This window comes from Chelmon rostratus, chromosome 10 (genome assembly GCF_017976325.1).
Source record: "Chelmon rostratus isolate fCheRos1 chromosome 10, fCheRos1.pri, whole genome shotgun sequence".
Classification (NCBI taxonomy): domain Eukaryota; kingdom Metazoa; phylum Chordata; class Actinopteri; order Chaetodontiformes; family Chaetodontidae; genus Chelmon; species Chelmon rostratus.
In genome coordinates this window covers 23,366,593-23,381,872 of record NC_055667.1, presented here as the reverse complement: position 1 = coordinate 23,381,872, position 15,280 = coordinate 23,366,593, and the positions used below count along the sequence as shown (strand labels likewise).

Genomic DNA, 15,280 nt, shown 5'->3' with positions numbered 1-15,280 from the left:
GCCAGCTGGAATGTCCCCAGTTTCTATAGAAGTGGAGGCTTAGTGAAAAACCAGACAGGTATTCTGAGGGGAAAACAAGCCCAGACTCATTCACTGATGAAGCTGCAGTGCACCATTATAAAAATAAAAAAAATGGGAGTGTTTCGGGAGCTTTTGTATGTGTTCACAGTCTTGGCAGAAAATATGTTGCAAATTCTGCAAAATGTGACCGCTGGAGCAGCCAGACGTAATGAAACAATTCCTCTTATTACACTTTAATGCGTTCAATCCCCACAGCAAAAGGAACAGTGGGTTTTCTTGATGGTTCGGACGTGAGAAAAGAACCAAGCCGGTTTCTGTGGCGGCGTGCACGGCAGCGATGGTGCCGACGGGCCACTCAAGCTCCAGTAATATTCAGATAAGGCACAGCGTTGCAGCAAAACAGAGCATTTTCAATGATTCCTGCTGCGATGCCATCCCTCCACTGTTATTACTGCACGTTCCATTACACCATGTCAGCAAGAGAAGTACATAAACACAGGGTACGGACAGACCCCCCCGTCTCACACATGAATGGGAGAATTATCCAGCTCCCTCCTGCCCCGACACATTCATTTTGGGAAACAACTTTTGACATGTTGCACACAGCACTTCATTTACAAACTATTTCTGAATCAAGTATTTATGATGTGCAGTCAGAAGTGGCCACTAGATGGCACTGGAGAAAAAAAGTTAAATTCTGTTCTTTTATATTGATGCTTTTTCACTTGAAGTTGCTATAATCAATATTTGAATAAGGACAATGACTGAGTGTAATATGAAAGGTTTTGCTCAGGGTTAATTAACATCTCTGTCGTTCCTCTCACCTCTACAGAGATTTATAACTTCCTACAGCTCATTATTCTTGTTTTCCTGCTTCTACTTTTACAGTTTTGGTTCACTTTCACCGCTCTCACAGGCAGCTGTCTTCAGCGGAAAAGCTCTTAAAACCCACGGTACACTACCTGTCCGGCACCAACTGGTGAACATAGTGGCGCATTTAGCAGCCAAAGAGACAGATATTTTCCCCAGGAGGTGGTGGAGACCAAAACAGAGCTAAAATGAAAGTGAAACATAACTCATGAATGCTAATAGAGCTCCATTTCTGCTGGTAATTTGAAGTTGATTTGGTGAACTTGTTAGCAAATAGTTGCAGATTGCAACCAACTGAATAGCCTTGGCCTCAATCAGCCTTTACCAAGCATGTAAGAGAGCCTACGCAGGTGGCGAATGTCTGTTTTGAGCCACAGGAACATGGTGGTACAACATGGTAGATGCAAAGAGCTCATTCTAAGGTAATGAAAACATGATTCTTTTTTTTACATGATTGCACTAATGAACAAATATTTAGGAACATTATACTCAATTTAAATTCCAATAGATTCCCCTAAATCTTACAAACTGGTCTTTAAATGGTGATGATATGTGTGTTTAAACCACTTGTCTCTGCTGCCCCCAAGTGGCCAAAAAATCTATACTATAAAGTACTTCATTACATGTAAGAGCTACAATTCTACTGCACAGTGTCCAAGTAGTCATTAGGCAGCAGAACGCCTCCCATCAGACTGTCACATTATGATTTTACTATCACTGTTGTGTTAGTGTGTAAATTTTTAATGTTTTACCTGGTTGAGATGATGCTGGTCATATGTTTTGTATGTAAAATGTTGATCTTCAAAGTAATCTGTAATAACTGAAGAGTAAAATAGACCTCATTTACCACTGAAATGTGGTGAAAAAGTGAGTAAGTGCAGCGCTTGGGTGAATGTGCTTGTGACTTTCTACTTCTGGTCAAAAGCATGGCTCTGGTTCTAGATTTATTAAGTGAGTCACATGTAATCTGCTGCAGTTAGAGTGTCAGTCAGTGAAGGATCTGATCGACTGCACGTTGAAATCATCCGTTCATTCACAATAACAGTATGTAAGAAAACACCGTGACCCAGGGTCAACAAAAGGCTCTCTAAAGAATTCTCTGAGATCTTCCAGAACACGAAGACTTCACTGAAACTGCTTGCTTTCAAGGTCTCTGCATTCACTGTATTTTGATCAGTTTTAATGAAGACTGAGGGGGAAAAAATAACATTAAAAAGTGATTTGTTCGACATTCGGGCAGTTGCATCTCGTAGCTGCTGCCAGTGGTTGAAATTGCAGGATTTGATTATGAGTCAGACTCTTATTATATATTATTTTGTTTTTTATAGTGGCAGTGATTCTCAATAAGACCTAATCACATTGCACCATATTTGTCTAGAGCTCACACGGACCATATTCACACATTATTTTCCATGGGAGAGACAGCCGATTTGTATTCTTGGCGTGACATCTCAAATCTGCATCCAAATGGGGAATGAAATATTTATGCTGCAAAATGATGGCACTCTTCATTGTCAAATTGCTTGAACATAAAAGTGCATTAGAAGGTGGGTGCATTCCTGCCCAGGCAAGTCAGAACAGAATCAGCCAATGAGCCGCCAGAGAGAGGGAGATGAGGGGAGACGGCGTCTGGGCGGCCTCGGGCCACAGAGTCCAGAGGCGAGGGCCGACACCCAGGAATGTCACACAGAAACATTCAAATTGCAATGAATGTCAAAAGCCTCTGAAGTAATTACCATCACTTACAAATGCAACGCACTTTTGTTTCATTAAAGATGGGATTATTACATACATTTGTTCTGAGGTACATCTTGTACTGAAGCACGGGGCATGAATATGAAGCAACGCTACGATGTGTGCTCATAGTACTGCATGTTTCAAGCTATATGCATGAATAAAGAAGCTGCAACAGCTGTGACGTGTTTATGCAATATTTACATACGGGTGTCATTAGTGAACAAATTCCTGAATTAGTGTTATAGCCCAACATACTGTAATTTGCATTTTAATGTTGATGCTGATTGATGCAAATTCGTGCAGTGATGGTACACTCCTACATCGTACAGCGCATTTACCATTTATCTTGGAGATAAAATGTGGATTAGAATAATCTGTTTAATTTTTAATCATTACTTTATCAGTTCAACAGAGTTGCACAAGTGGAAAAGAGTAGATTTAGCACCTAACATTGATTACTAGCTCCAAATTATTTTGTTGCTCTTTTATTTTGAAATTTAATTCAGTAGCTCCTAACTGCAAAGTGAATGAATGTGGTTAAGATATAATTCTAATAAGAATGATGTTACAGCGTTTCAGGATCACAGTAATGACATTCACACTAACATGAATGCGGCTTTTTGCAGATGTGAATCGTGTGTTGAAGTTCACATTCCTCACAGTGACGTGTTGCAACGGAGCCTTCGCTCTGTGTGCTGCCTTCGGGGAGTGCGGCGCTGAAATTCAGCACCTCTTCATTCAGCAAACCTCTCCGTCTGAAGGTCAGCACTCGGCCCGTTCATGCCGGCAAAAGACGGAGCTGCAGGTTTTGAGAAACCTCACAGCTGACCAGCGTGTCGGGAGTTATGTCTCCCACTGGAACAAAAATACAAGGTTAAACTCAAAAGAATAAGGTTTTATTCCGTACAATAGTACTATCTGGGCTAACCAGGCTTTAAAACATGAAGCAAACAGAGAGACGGTGAAAAGATTATTTTCCAGAAACCCTGACGGATGTTGAATGTATAATACAAATAAAACAGAAATCAGGTAAGACCAGATCTGATCTGAAACACAGTCATAAACCAGCAGCAATCAAATTCAACACAGCTTGTTAAGCAGGCGAACACACTTTGTGGACTGCTTGTTGTCATTCAGTGCTTGATGTTTACATTTTCGCAATATAGTTTTAGTAACATCAATAAAAAATGTGGTAAACACGAGGGGTTTTTATGGAAAAGAGCTGCTGTTTAGCACCCGGGGCTTTTGATCTCATCTGAGGCAGCTCCCCAAAAACAGCACACACCTTTGTCAGAGGCTTCAAGGAGACATCAGTCGGTGCATTTGATGCGCGCTGATATGTGCTGCCAGTGTGCTAAAGCCTCGCAGCGAATTTGCATTGCATTCACAAGAAGTAGGTTTTATCATGTGTTTAGTTGCACATACATTTACACTATTAGGTCAGGCAGTTAGCCAGCGGAGCTAAAAACTCTCCTGCAGAGTCTTTTTCTGCGTGGTTAGGAAGCCAGACGCGGGGCCGCCTACCAGCAGAGTGTTTTTAGAGGCTCGTTTTTCAGCTGTCACCTTCCAGAGGTCCAAAAGATTACCTCGAACAAGTCACGCTGTCCAGAGCTATCTGGCCCACACAGAACACAGAGGTAAAGCACTGTCTGTCTCCAGAGAACAACGGCTCATAACTCAAAGATATTGGTGTCCTTGTCAATAAAATCACATATAAAGAAGATTGGGCTCAAATGAATGTGCTCTCGAGAGAAATATCTTGTCAGGTGAGGCTTGGTGAAGCTTTCTACCTCAGGAATGTGTCGGCACTGCTCCTCCGCGCCCATCCTCCCCCCCTCAAACCCTGCCATTGTGAAGGGAAGGAATGCTTTTCAAAAAGTGGCTCCTTTCACAGTGAAGGATGTTGGGTGTCGCCCCATTTTTCATTTAGGGCTGAAAGGAGGATACATGGAGCAGGAGCACGGACCTGCAAAGTTCTGTGGTAGTAAAACGTATGCATGGACGTGTTTGGGTTTATTTCTTTTTGGCCAGAAATCAAAGTGCACTACCTGTTGTACAGTTCAGTTAACTGCACTGTTATTGGGGGTTTTATTGATAATATATTGCAGTGAGGGGTATGGTCATTTTAGGGCTGAATGATGCTCAGGAGGTAGAATATTCAGCGGTTTAACTGCAAAGGCAAATGTTTCTTTCCGCCGTTCATGTCATTCAAATATTTTTATGAAAGTGGGTTTGAAGGGCTTCTGAAATGCTTCAGAGATGCTTTGGCCTAATGAAGAATGTGGTTTACCCCAGAGAGAGAGACAAAAATGAACAAATTACAGCGGAGACTCGTCAAATAATGAACATGGGGCCCTTATTAGATGAATATTACATGAAACTCCTTTATTTGAATTGTACGTTTGTGCCTTCCTTAGAGCCTTTCAAAGCCTTTGAAGTGGATAAGATGAGTCTGTTAATAAGAGATTAAAGAAATTGATGATTTTAAGGAAAACTGTGGTCAAAGCAATTTGGGAATACTGCCTTTACTTTGATTCCAGTGTCTGTTTATTATTTCCTTTCTTTTATCCTCTGCAATAAAACCACGCCACATGGCAGGGTGTGGCAGCTTTTTATGGCTTAAAAATGGGCGGCCCTGCTCAGGTGCTCGTATCTTATTGGTCGGGGCAGTCCTCTAAAACACCAATACCTGAATCAGGCAGAGAAAAAAGTCAGAGAGAAGAAAGGTAGCACGTTGTCAGCCGTACCTTCGGTCCCTCGTGAAGGCTGCTTTGAGCATTCCTCCAGTTTGATTTGCATTGCATTCACAGAGTCACCGGGGAACTAAAGGGCCAAATGAGGTGAGTAATGCATTTTAAACAAGGTAAGGTGCTCATCTATGCACAGAAAGTCTAATCTTGCAAATACTCCAGGCAGTAGATTTGTCTAGAGCTACAATTACAACTAGCACTCTGTTACAAAAGTACTTGTGGTGAGTTTATTGAGATGAAAAGATCACCTGGAGAAAACATGTGCTTGGAAGCAGCACTTATATTAAGATGCAGTAGGACCAACAGAGATTTTGGGGCAGTTGTGTGAAAAAGTGTACAAGTCTGAATGCATAAAAGAGGGAAAAGCATGACTCCCAGAAAGCGAGCGAGCGATGTGTTGAGTCGGTGTTGTGCTTCCCCAGGAGCGTGACTCTGAGGCAGACAGATAGCGAGGCCGGCGTCTGGTGGCAGTGGTGGGCTCGAGGAGGGCTGCGGTGGGGTTGCATCACTGATGACTAAACAGTCATTCAGCTCAGGCCTGTGATAACGTGCCAGAGCCCAGGATTTCAACAGCAGCCTGAAACCCTGGAGCCACAGAGCGGGGCAGGCCCAGTCTCGCTCAGGCTCAGGCTCAAACTTAAACTCAAGGAAAGGGAGAGGCCGGCATCCAGTTCCTGCCACAACCCCCTCCACCTCGAAGGCTTCCTCGTAAATCATGCAGCCCTCATCGCCTGCTCCGCACCAGGTGCCAGGGTCGGCCTCCGTCCTGAAGCTTAACATTGAAAGTGAAGTTAAGGCACAGGGAGTCAGCACTCGGTGTTCCCGCAACAAACACACTTAATGTGGCGCACAAAGGCGATGAATCCACAACCAGAGTCTCAGACTGGAAATTAACAAATGCTTGCGTCTTATATTTCAGACTCTTCCTGCAAGAATATTCCATGTGTTCTATCCTTCATTCCACCGGAGTCTGTATCTGTATTTAACCAGATTTCAGTGGTGTGAAGTGTAAGAGACATGGGGATACGGCTCCACAAGCTAACAGTCGCAACACCGCGAGGTAACAGTCAAAGACGCAACTCAATTTGTTCCATTTCTTCACAGGAACATGCTGTTTATGTGTTATATGCTGCTGCAGTATATTGCATGTATCCCTGCTGTGATACACAGTACAAAATATGTTATGCATGTATTTTCATCAACAACATACTGTACTGAGCAACTCCGTGACATGAATAAATTTCCCGACCTTGTGCCCACTGTTTCTTTTTTTCCACAAGTGCAACATCTCAAATCATTACAGAGCCATTATACCACCCACACCCAACTTTCTGTGGTTCTCAGCCCCAGAGCTCTTTTTTTTTTCATTAGCCAACATGGAGAATTTGAGACTCAGCCCACACAAACAACCTTCACTGTTTGGCAAATGAAGCTTATTAACATTTTAAAACATGCCCTCACTGTAGCCCACACAATAATGTCATTAAACATGTTTCTCCCTGCTAGAGAAGATGCATCTCAGCTACTCCCAGCACATTTCTCTGCAGCAGTGCACATCAAAGGCAAAGACAAACATAATGCGTCTGTGCTGTTTTACTTTTCCGTACATCAATATTACAATATCATTTTAAACTGCACAACACGCGCATTACCCTCTTTGTAAAGCCAGTGGTACAGATCCCGTTTGTAGTTTTTGTAAAGCTAACTGCAGGGTTTTTCAACCAGACCTGGTCTGGGTAAAGCTTTAAAGTTCAATAGAATTTTAAATGGAGCAGAGAGTTGCATCCAGAGGTTTGTGAGCAAGCCCCCTCACTCCCGAGGTCTGGTTTGTTTTTCGCTCTGGACAATCAATCTCCTCAGACTTTATGAAATATGAAATAATAATAACACCACAGAACAAAGGAACATATTTCTGGCCCATGGTTATGCATGTGGGTGCATGTAAATCAATGCAGCCTCCGAGTCTCCGAGCCCCCCACCCAGTGGCCGCTAAATGTGTTTTAGTCACACTGTCCAGCATTTAAGTGCACGCCTACAAGTAAAGCCAGTCTGTCAATGCAGCAACAACACAACGCAGCAGAGGGTCAAGAGTAGAGACAATGTCTGAGACACACACACACACACACACAATATTGCATAGACTTAATAAGCAGTTTAAAATATTTCTGGACATGTAATGGGATTCTTTTATCAAGTTTGGACATTTTACAGACTAAATCATTACTTTATTAATAAAAAAAATTGGTTGATTAATTAGAAACAAAGTACAGCCCTGTTTCCAAAAAAGTTGAAACCTCATATTTAATTGACAACAGCACAAAGACGACATATCAAATGCTGAAAATGAGAAATTTCATTGTTTTTGAAAATTATATCCTCATTTAGAATTTGACGTCAGCAGCACCTTTTTTAAGTAGTGACAGGGTCATGTTTGGCTCTCTGCTGCATCACCTCTTCTTTCAACAACACTCTGTAAGAGCTGTGAGGAACTGAGGAGACCAACTGCTGTCATTCTGAAAGAGGAAGGTTTTCTCATTCTGGCCTCATGCACGATTTCAGCTGCTCAGCAGTTCAGGGTCTCTTTTGTCGTATTTTACATTTAATAATGCCCCAAAGATTTTCAATGAGTCCATCTTAAATGAGCTCAGAACCAGAGGAGTGCTGATTATATACAGTTTCCTCTTTGCATGGTTGAGTTTTAACTTGCATGTGTGGCTGCAGCGATGAACTGTGTTCACAGACAATAGCTTTGGAAGAGTTCCTGAGCTCATGCAGTGAGTCCACTACACAATCAGGTCTGTTTTCACTGCAGTGCCGTCTGACGGCCTGAAGATCACAGCCATCCAGGATTGGTTTTCAGCCTCGTCCCTCGTGTAGAGATTTCTTCAGATTCTCTAAATCTTTTTATGACATCTTATACTGCACACAATGACATCCCCAAATAATTTGCCCTTTACATTTAGAAACATTATTCTTGAATTGTTGCACTATTAGGCAGCACAGTGTGTCACAGAGCAGTGAACCCCTCCCCATCGTTACTTCAGACACACTCAGCCTCTCTGGAGGCTCTTTTTATACCCCATCACGTTGCTCACCTGTTGCCAGTTAACCTGATTAACTGTGAGTTGTTCCACCGGCTGTTTTCTTTCAGCATTTCACAACTTTTCCAGTCTGTTGTTGCCACTGTCTTAACTTTATTGAAACATGTTGCTTCATCAAAGTCTAAATGAGGATATAATTTTCAAAAACAATGACATTTTTTTCAACATTTGATATGTCGTCTTTTTGCTATTTCCAATTAAATATGATGTTTCAATGTTTTACAAATCACAACTTTCTGTTTCTATTCATGTTTCACACAGTGCCCCAACTTTATTGGAAACAGGGCTGTAATTGTTGCAGACCTCTCCTATCACTTATGAAAAATATAACCATTCATTAACATATTCTCAATGGGATGAAAACAAACAAACATTTTGTCTGGTGATTGGCAACTAAAGATGCTCCAGTTGGACTGTTTACAATTGAAACACATTCTAGATCACTTGTCAGTTTTGAAAATAAACTTGCTAACTTATTGATTGACATATGTTGTTAGCAGTGTGTATTGAGTCTCTACAACTTCAGCTGAGCTGACATGAAACTTTGGAAATTCTGTCCCCTCTTGGCTTTTCTGCTTCTGGGTTCAACACTTGGAGAGGACACAGGTGAGAGTACATGTTCCTACAGCAGGTGCAGTCACGTCAGCAGTCAGCATGTCATAGAAATCAACTGAAAAAAGCTCACAGCGAGACTGAGTTTGCTGATTGTTCTGTTCTCTGATGTGAAATGTTGATTGTTCAGTTTCTATTCTCTGCAGCTGAAGAGGGTGATATGACAGTTTCACACCACACAAGCGTACTTGCTAATTGCGAGCAAAGGCATGCTGTTATGTACTGTTATGTATAGTGTCAGCACTACGCTTCACTAGCTGGAATTTACAGCGTGCTGTGTGGTCATGTGCTGTTAAGTGGCAGAAGACATCAGTGTCCATCAGCTGCAGCGATTCGTGGAGTTGCTGACGCAGAAGGAGTGCGAGGACCTTCTGCTCGCCCTCTCTCACCCAGAGGAGAACATCTTCCAGCACCTTGAGAGTCTCTCTCCGGAGAAAAATCAGCTAGATCTCAAGCCTCGAGGCAAGAGAGACACCTCTTCTGCTGCAGGTTAGTGCCCATCATCATCTGTAGCACATCTCACCGTAGACCTGAGGCACTTTAGACCACAGAGACCATTCCTGTTAAATGTATGTATTAGAGGACAGCTTCACATTTTTTCAAGTCTATTTTAAAGCAATACTTAAAGCATATATCCTTATATACATTGAAAGAGTTATTGGTCACTGTAATGCAGTGTTGGAATGTAACTAAGTGCATTTACTCAAGTACTGTGCTTACGTACAAATGTGATATACAATTTTACACTTTTACAACTACTCTGATTCCAAAAACATCAGGATGCTGTGCAAAACATACAAAAGCAGAATGTGACCATTTAATAATACATCCTTATTTGACATATACTCAACTGAAAACAGTGCAAAGACAATATATTTAATGTTTGACCTCATCACCTTCATTGATTCTTGTAAATATCTGGAGCAACTAAAGACTGGGAAAGTTGTGGAACGCTCCAAAAACACCTGTTTGGATCATTCCACAGGTGAACAGGTTGATTGGTAACAGGTGATAGTATCATGATTGGGTATGAACGGAGCAATACTGTTACAAACTGTAGTCAGTAAACACAGTTTGTGTTTTGTTTTGTCCCAATTTTTTTTTGGAATCAGGGTTGAAGTTTCTTTTGTCCAGTGAAAGCCAAGTATCTCTGGTGATTTGAATTTCAATATAAACTATCTTGGATTAGTTGGAAAACGACTGGTCACGAAGCTGAAAACAGGGCTGTGTTTCTGGGCTCATGAAAAGTTGAATTTTTACAGTAAATTTTTCTGGCAACACTTAAATACTTCTACTAAAGTACAACCTTACTTATGCAGGACTTCTAGTTGTAGTGGAGTATTTTCAGGGTGTGGTTATAAGTAAGCTTTTCTTCCACTGCTGTAATGATTCCTCCTGCCCTGGCCCTGAAGAGATTCCCTCTTTGAGCAATTTCAACTAACGTCATGGGGGATGACATCCGCAGTCTTCCTGCTGTGCAAAACGCATACTAATTTCCAGCTGAAGCTATTACGAGGTCTCCATAGTCTGTCTTAGACAAATTAAGTCTAAGCTTTCCTCTTTGTGCAGCTCAGCGAGGAAGCACAGAACACAAAGGGGAAACTTTTCACCAAAATAAAGATCACATTGTAAGATAACATCATATTTGCCTCAGCTGAACTCTGAAATGCATTTTGCTGGTTTTGTCATCACCATCACCATCGAACCTTTAAGAGCTACAAGCTCCAAGCTGCAATCAGGTAGAAGTGAAGTCCAGCCTGAGACCTGTCTGTTTCTCACACGTCCAGCTCAGCTTGGGGAGTTTCTGGCAGCGAGCTGACTGTCAGAGACCTGTCTGTCTGAGGGCCGTATGCTTTGTGTTTACTAGATAGTGAAGCTCAGTGCCGGACGGCCCTGACAGACTGGCTGCTGAAGTACGGCGAGCAGACCTACTACGACAGGCTTTCTCGCGCCTTGCAGCACATCGGCAGAACTGACATCGCCATCGGTGAGAAGCAAGTGGAGACGGGAAAAACACATGTGCCCCCCGTAGCTCTGAACAATCTTTTTTAAATAGAATAATTCTGAGCAGCGCTGCTGATGTTATGGCTCTCAAATTAAAATTGTTCACTTCTTATGTACAGCGCAGTGTTGTTGATAGCAGCAAATGTCATGAGCAGACATCTCAGCATGTCCCCTGACAAAAGGAAATTGGAACAAAGCCTCATTTGGGTACATGGCGACGTATTTTCAAAAATTGGTTTATTTCGGTCAAGGCGGCCTCCTCAAGACTTTAACAACAGCGCGTAATTGCTTCATTACTTTGAGATTCGTTTTAATTGGAACTTCAAACGTGGCATATTTTGCACACTGCCAGTCTCTGGCATGTGTTGCAGTCCAACTCCACAGCCGAGTGGCGTTGGATGGAAGGAGGTGTAAATGATCTGACAGAGGACTCAGTGGAGCTGACACCAGCCACAGAACAAACCATCTGCTCCTTTCATCAGCAGCTTTGGAGTAAAAAAAAAACACAGACAAGGAGAGGATGGGAAGAGATGAGTTATAAGACATGGAGGGGGTGGGGGGGGGGCAGTGGCAGCTTTGATGAAAAACTACGTGGATGCAGAATGCAGCAATTATCATACACTTGATTGCAGATCTGAAGGGAGCCGCTCATACGTAGAAACTCGAGCGGTTCACTTAGTTTTAGTCTGAACTGAAGGACAACAGTTGCTCTCCTGCCAGAACTAATTATGTTCAGGGCAAGAAAACAACAATTAAATCCAAACTGACACTCTTATCGGATGAAATGCACACACGTTTTTGCACTTGAGGTGACGGAGAAATGCTTTCACATCGGCCCTCTGCTTGTGTTTTTTTTTTTTACAGAAGTGGGAAAGAACATCAACCAGGACAAACTTTTGCGCCTGGAACGCTACGTGGAGGACTATCACAAATATGTCAGCTCTCTCAACGTCCCACCGGTGCAGACGGACACGGACGACCGCCGGCGTGAGGGCCAGAAGGTCAGAAAAGGTAGAGAAAGGATAATTTGTCCTAGAAGAGCTCGACAGAGCCACGTCAGTTTGGTGCCCTGTAAAGCAGAATTAGCGACGATAACCGACTCTTAACATGTGGCCACGTCTAAGCCCCAAACGTCTCCCACTGTTGATGTCAAGAGGAGATTTTCAGGTTGTCCCTCTGGAGACTGCCTGAATGACAAATGATATAATGTTTCACTGAACCCAGAATCTATTAAGTGTTTAGATGAGATGCCGGATTAGATTTGCTGGCCGTGGGCATGCTTCCAACTCATTATTTCTCAACATCAACAGTCTCACCGTATGAGGAGTATTTCCCAGGATACCCAGAAATTCACAAATGTAATTATCACCTGTCCATTTTTCTTTTTTCATTCAAGTTAAAACTCGACAAAAAAAGCTCCCACAGTCCTTTGAGATGGCGTGTGTGCCTGTGCTGTTTGTGTTTTGTGTCTGTGTGTGTGTATTAGTGAGGGATCTGACTTGGCGCGACCTGGATCTGATTGTGGAGCGGGCTCCTGTCCCCAAGTACCAGAAGGGGCCTTTGGACGTAGCCCTGCCGCTCCTGTACGGCGTCCTGCTGGGCTTCGGAGGCACCTTGCTCGCAGTTGTCTCCATACTCCTCTCCATCATCCTCATCGCGCAGAGTCCAGCACGGCAGTCCAGCAGCCCCGCCAGCGGGCTCGCGGCTGGGACGCAATGGCGGAAGATGCAGCTTCTAGGAGGCGGCACAACAGGCAGCTTAGGGGTTTAAATCGTTAAATAAAAGATCTGCATCGTGGCCAACATTTAATACAAGCGCAGCTGGCATAGATAGTACAAAAATAAAGACAAAATAGACCATTTTGTCCTGTTTCTCTTTGTGTTTCAGTTAAGTCTGTTTTATGGAAGATTTAAAATGCCAAAATCTTAGAATCTCTTTGTCTACGATGATCAGCAGAACCAATACAGAAACTCGCTATCGATTCCACCACACCACAGCTAATCATGACAAATATGACAAGAATAATGCCGTTTCAGATAAAGTAATTATCCACGCTGTGTATTCCTAGACTGGTGAGCATTATTGTCTTGCCAGTGGGTAGATGACTGGTGGTGTGACAGATGCGCTGGAACCCGGCCCTCACACCAAAGGTTGTTCCGGTGTTACTGTGATAGTGATGCCACTTTCCATTTCCCCTCCAAGTGACGGCAATGTGCCCGTCTGGCATCAAAGAACAACTAATTATCCAGCCTGGCGCCTGCTTCCCCGGAGCCTGCCGATACCTCCACAGGCAATCCAAAAGAGTAATAACAATGACAATGCTAGCAGACAATGGAGCACTCTTGGTTGTGATGGCAGCTTCTGGCGGGTGACACAAGCCAAATAGAAAAACACAGGGCTATATTTTTTGAACGTGTGAAGTGGCGAGGATTGTTAGCGAGCTGAAATAAGCTCGACATGTGAGGCGTCGCAGCAAAGTCTGTCCAGAAACTGACATCTGAGGCCGAGCAGAGCAAAAACGTCCACATTAGAGGATTCAAATTAACTTCGTTGACACGTGCAAGCTTTAATCAAGAAAATAATTTGCTCACAACGAGGGTATTTTCATACACTCTGCTGAGTATGTTCCATAACAGCGGGACAGAAAGCACGCTCATGGCTCGGGAGTATTTTCAAGCTTCTTGTTCCCACTTTTTTCCACCGTCCCTACTTTCTTCTTCGTAATTGAACTAATTACTTTATTCTACAAGTCTGGCCTAATGTGCTTCAGGAGGCAGACAGCTTGGATTATCAGTGGCACTAAGCAGCAATTACAGACAATTAGTTCATAAATCAACATTTAAACAAATTATAGCGCCAAACAGAACTGTATGAATAATGTTCTAAAAGGCCAAAAGGGCATTTGAGTTTTGATTTATTACCAACACATACCGCATGTTCTTCTTCTGTATTAATATTCAACTAAATGTTCTTTTGTATTAGAATTGTCTTAATAACTTAGTAACCTAATGCATAAGCCAGCGCACAGTGCTTACATGTTTAATACAACCAATAGCATTAAAAAAAATTAGGTTTTGTCTTCCTCACCGTGTGTTCACCTTCATCACTAAGCCTCCCAGGTGGTGCAGCAGAACTCTTCGCAACAAAACTTCCTCTGTCCTTCAGTTTTTCCCTGCTGGCTGTTAGGATCCTGCAGGTGCTGACTATGACAGGTTCACCTGCTGTGTGCTCACCTGTATTTCTGTAACCAGTGGAGAGGAAAGCCAGAGCACTGTATGCCTGAGTGACTCCCAGAAACAGGATGCCACATGGGGCATGCATCACGGTTGTGACACTCCTTAGCACAGGCAAGGTCCCGCAAAGGAAGCTGCTCTTAGTGGATAAAGAAAGCTATAAACACAGCGAGCCTGCTGGAGCACACTATAAGGCTGAAATATACAGTAGAGTGCACAAGTTCACGTTCTGCAGAAGCGGAGCCCGATCATGTGATCGCCGGCCGGCCCTTTCAGATGCATTTCATTTACAGAGCACTGTAAATGAGCAGCGGAATAGGCCAACATTCATTTCAAGCCATTCTCGTGCAAAGGGATGAAGCAATCACAGAAGTCATGGATGAATAGAGAAAGGATCTGACATGAAATTGACATTTACAGCTAAGGCGAAGCCGACATGTGGGGGTACGGTTTCCAGGCACATCCATTCTTATGTAAAATAGGGATTTCTCTTTTTTACTCTGGTGGTTTCTTTGGGTTATTTAATAGTTTGTGGAGCAGCAGCTTATCAAACTGGATTCTCTGAGGAGAGCACATCTGTCTCTTGTCATTGGCTCAGTACAGCATAAGGATTCAAGTGTTTGGATGAAAATGTAGATGGACGGGATGTGATGCGTGCCAAGGGGACGCTCAGACAGAGGGGCTGTGTCCTTGATGTGCTGAGGCTGAGCGTTCTGCACCAGGGCCTCTGGGGTGTGCTTAGTGTCACTAAAGGCTTTAACTTCCCCCTCCCTCCATTTGCATCTTCATTCATCTGCGGGGCCACTGAGGTGCTGCAGTCCCCACTCAACCATCACTCTCCCTTTGCTCAATATATATGGATCACAGGAAACAAGATCACAACACCAGCTCTTTTACAGTCATACTTTTTTTTAATCGTCTCGGCTCCAGCTTTCACAACTTTGTCTTTCAT

General features: G+C 43.1%; 1 protein-coding gene across 2 annotated transcripts; it reads left to right on the top strand.

Annotated features, from left to right (window-relative positions):
• The first annotated feature begins 5,346 nt into the window (after nt 1–5,346).
• On the top strand, nt 5,347–12,925 carry LOC121612788 (transmembrane and death domain protein 1-like). Of its 2 annotated transcripts, none has more exons than XM_041945886.1 (6): nt 5,347–5,468; nt 5,801–9,085; nt 9,389–9,580; nt 10,959–11,078; nt 11,960–12,106; nt 12,582–12,925. In XM_041945886.1, exons 2-6 carry the CDS (start codon nt 9,016–9,018, stop codon nt 12,863–12,865), a joined length of 813 nt encoding a protein of 270 aa, XP_041801820.1. In that variant the 5' UTR covers nt 5,347–5,468; nt 5,801–9,015; the 3' UTR covers nt 12,866–12,925. The 2 variants fall into 2 exon arrangements, with proteins under 2 accessions (XP_041801820.1, XP_041801821.1); XM_041945887.1 differs by having other exon boundaries at nt 11,960–12,096; nt 12,582–12,717.
• The last annotated feature ends 2,355 nt before the right edge of the window (nt 12,926–15,280 follow it).

Excerpts from the sequence above, each read along its gene's own strand:
- LOC121612788 (XM_041945886.1), top strand. The coding sequence starts at position 9,016 with ATGAAACTTTGGAAATTCTGTCCCCTCTTGGCTTTTCTGCTTCTGGGT. Across the intron at positions 9,086-9,388 it reads AACACTTGGAGAGGACACAG|TGGCAGAAGACATCAGTGTC; the intron begins GTGAGAGTACAT and ends TGTGCTGTTAAG. Across the intron at positions 12,107-12,581 it reads GGGCCAGAAGGTCAGAAAAG|TGAGGGATCTGACTTGGCGC; the intron begins GTAGAGAAAGGA and ends TGTGTGTATTAG.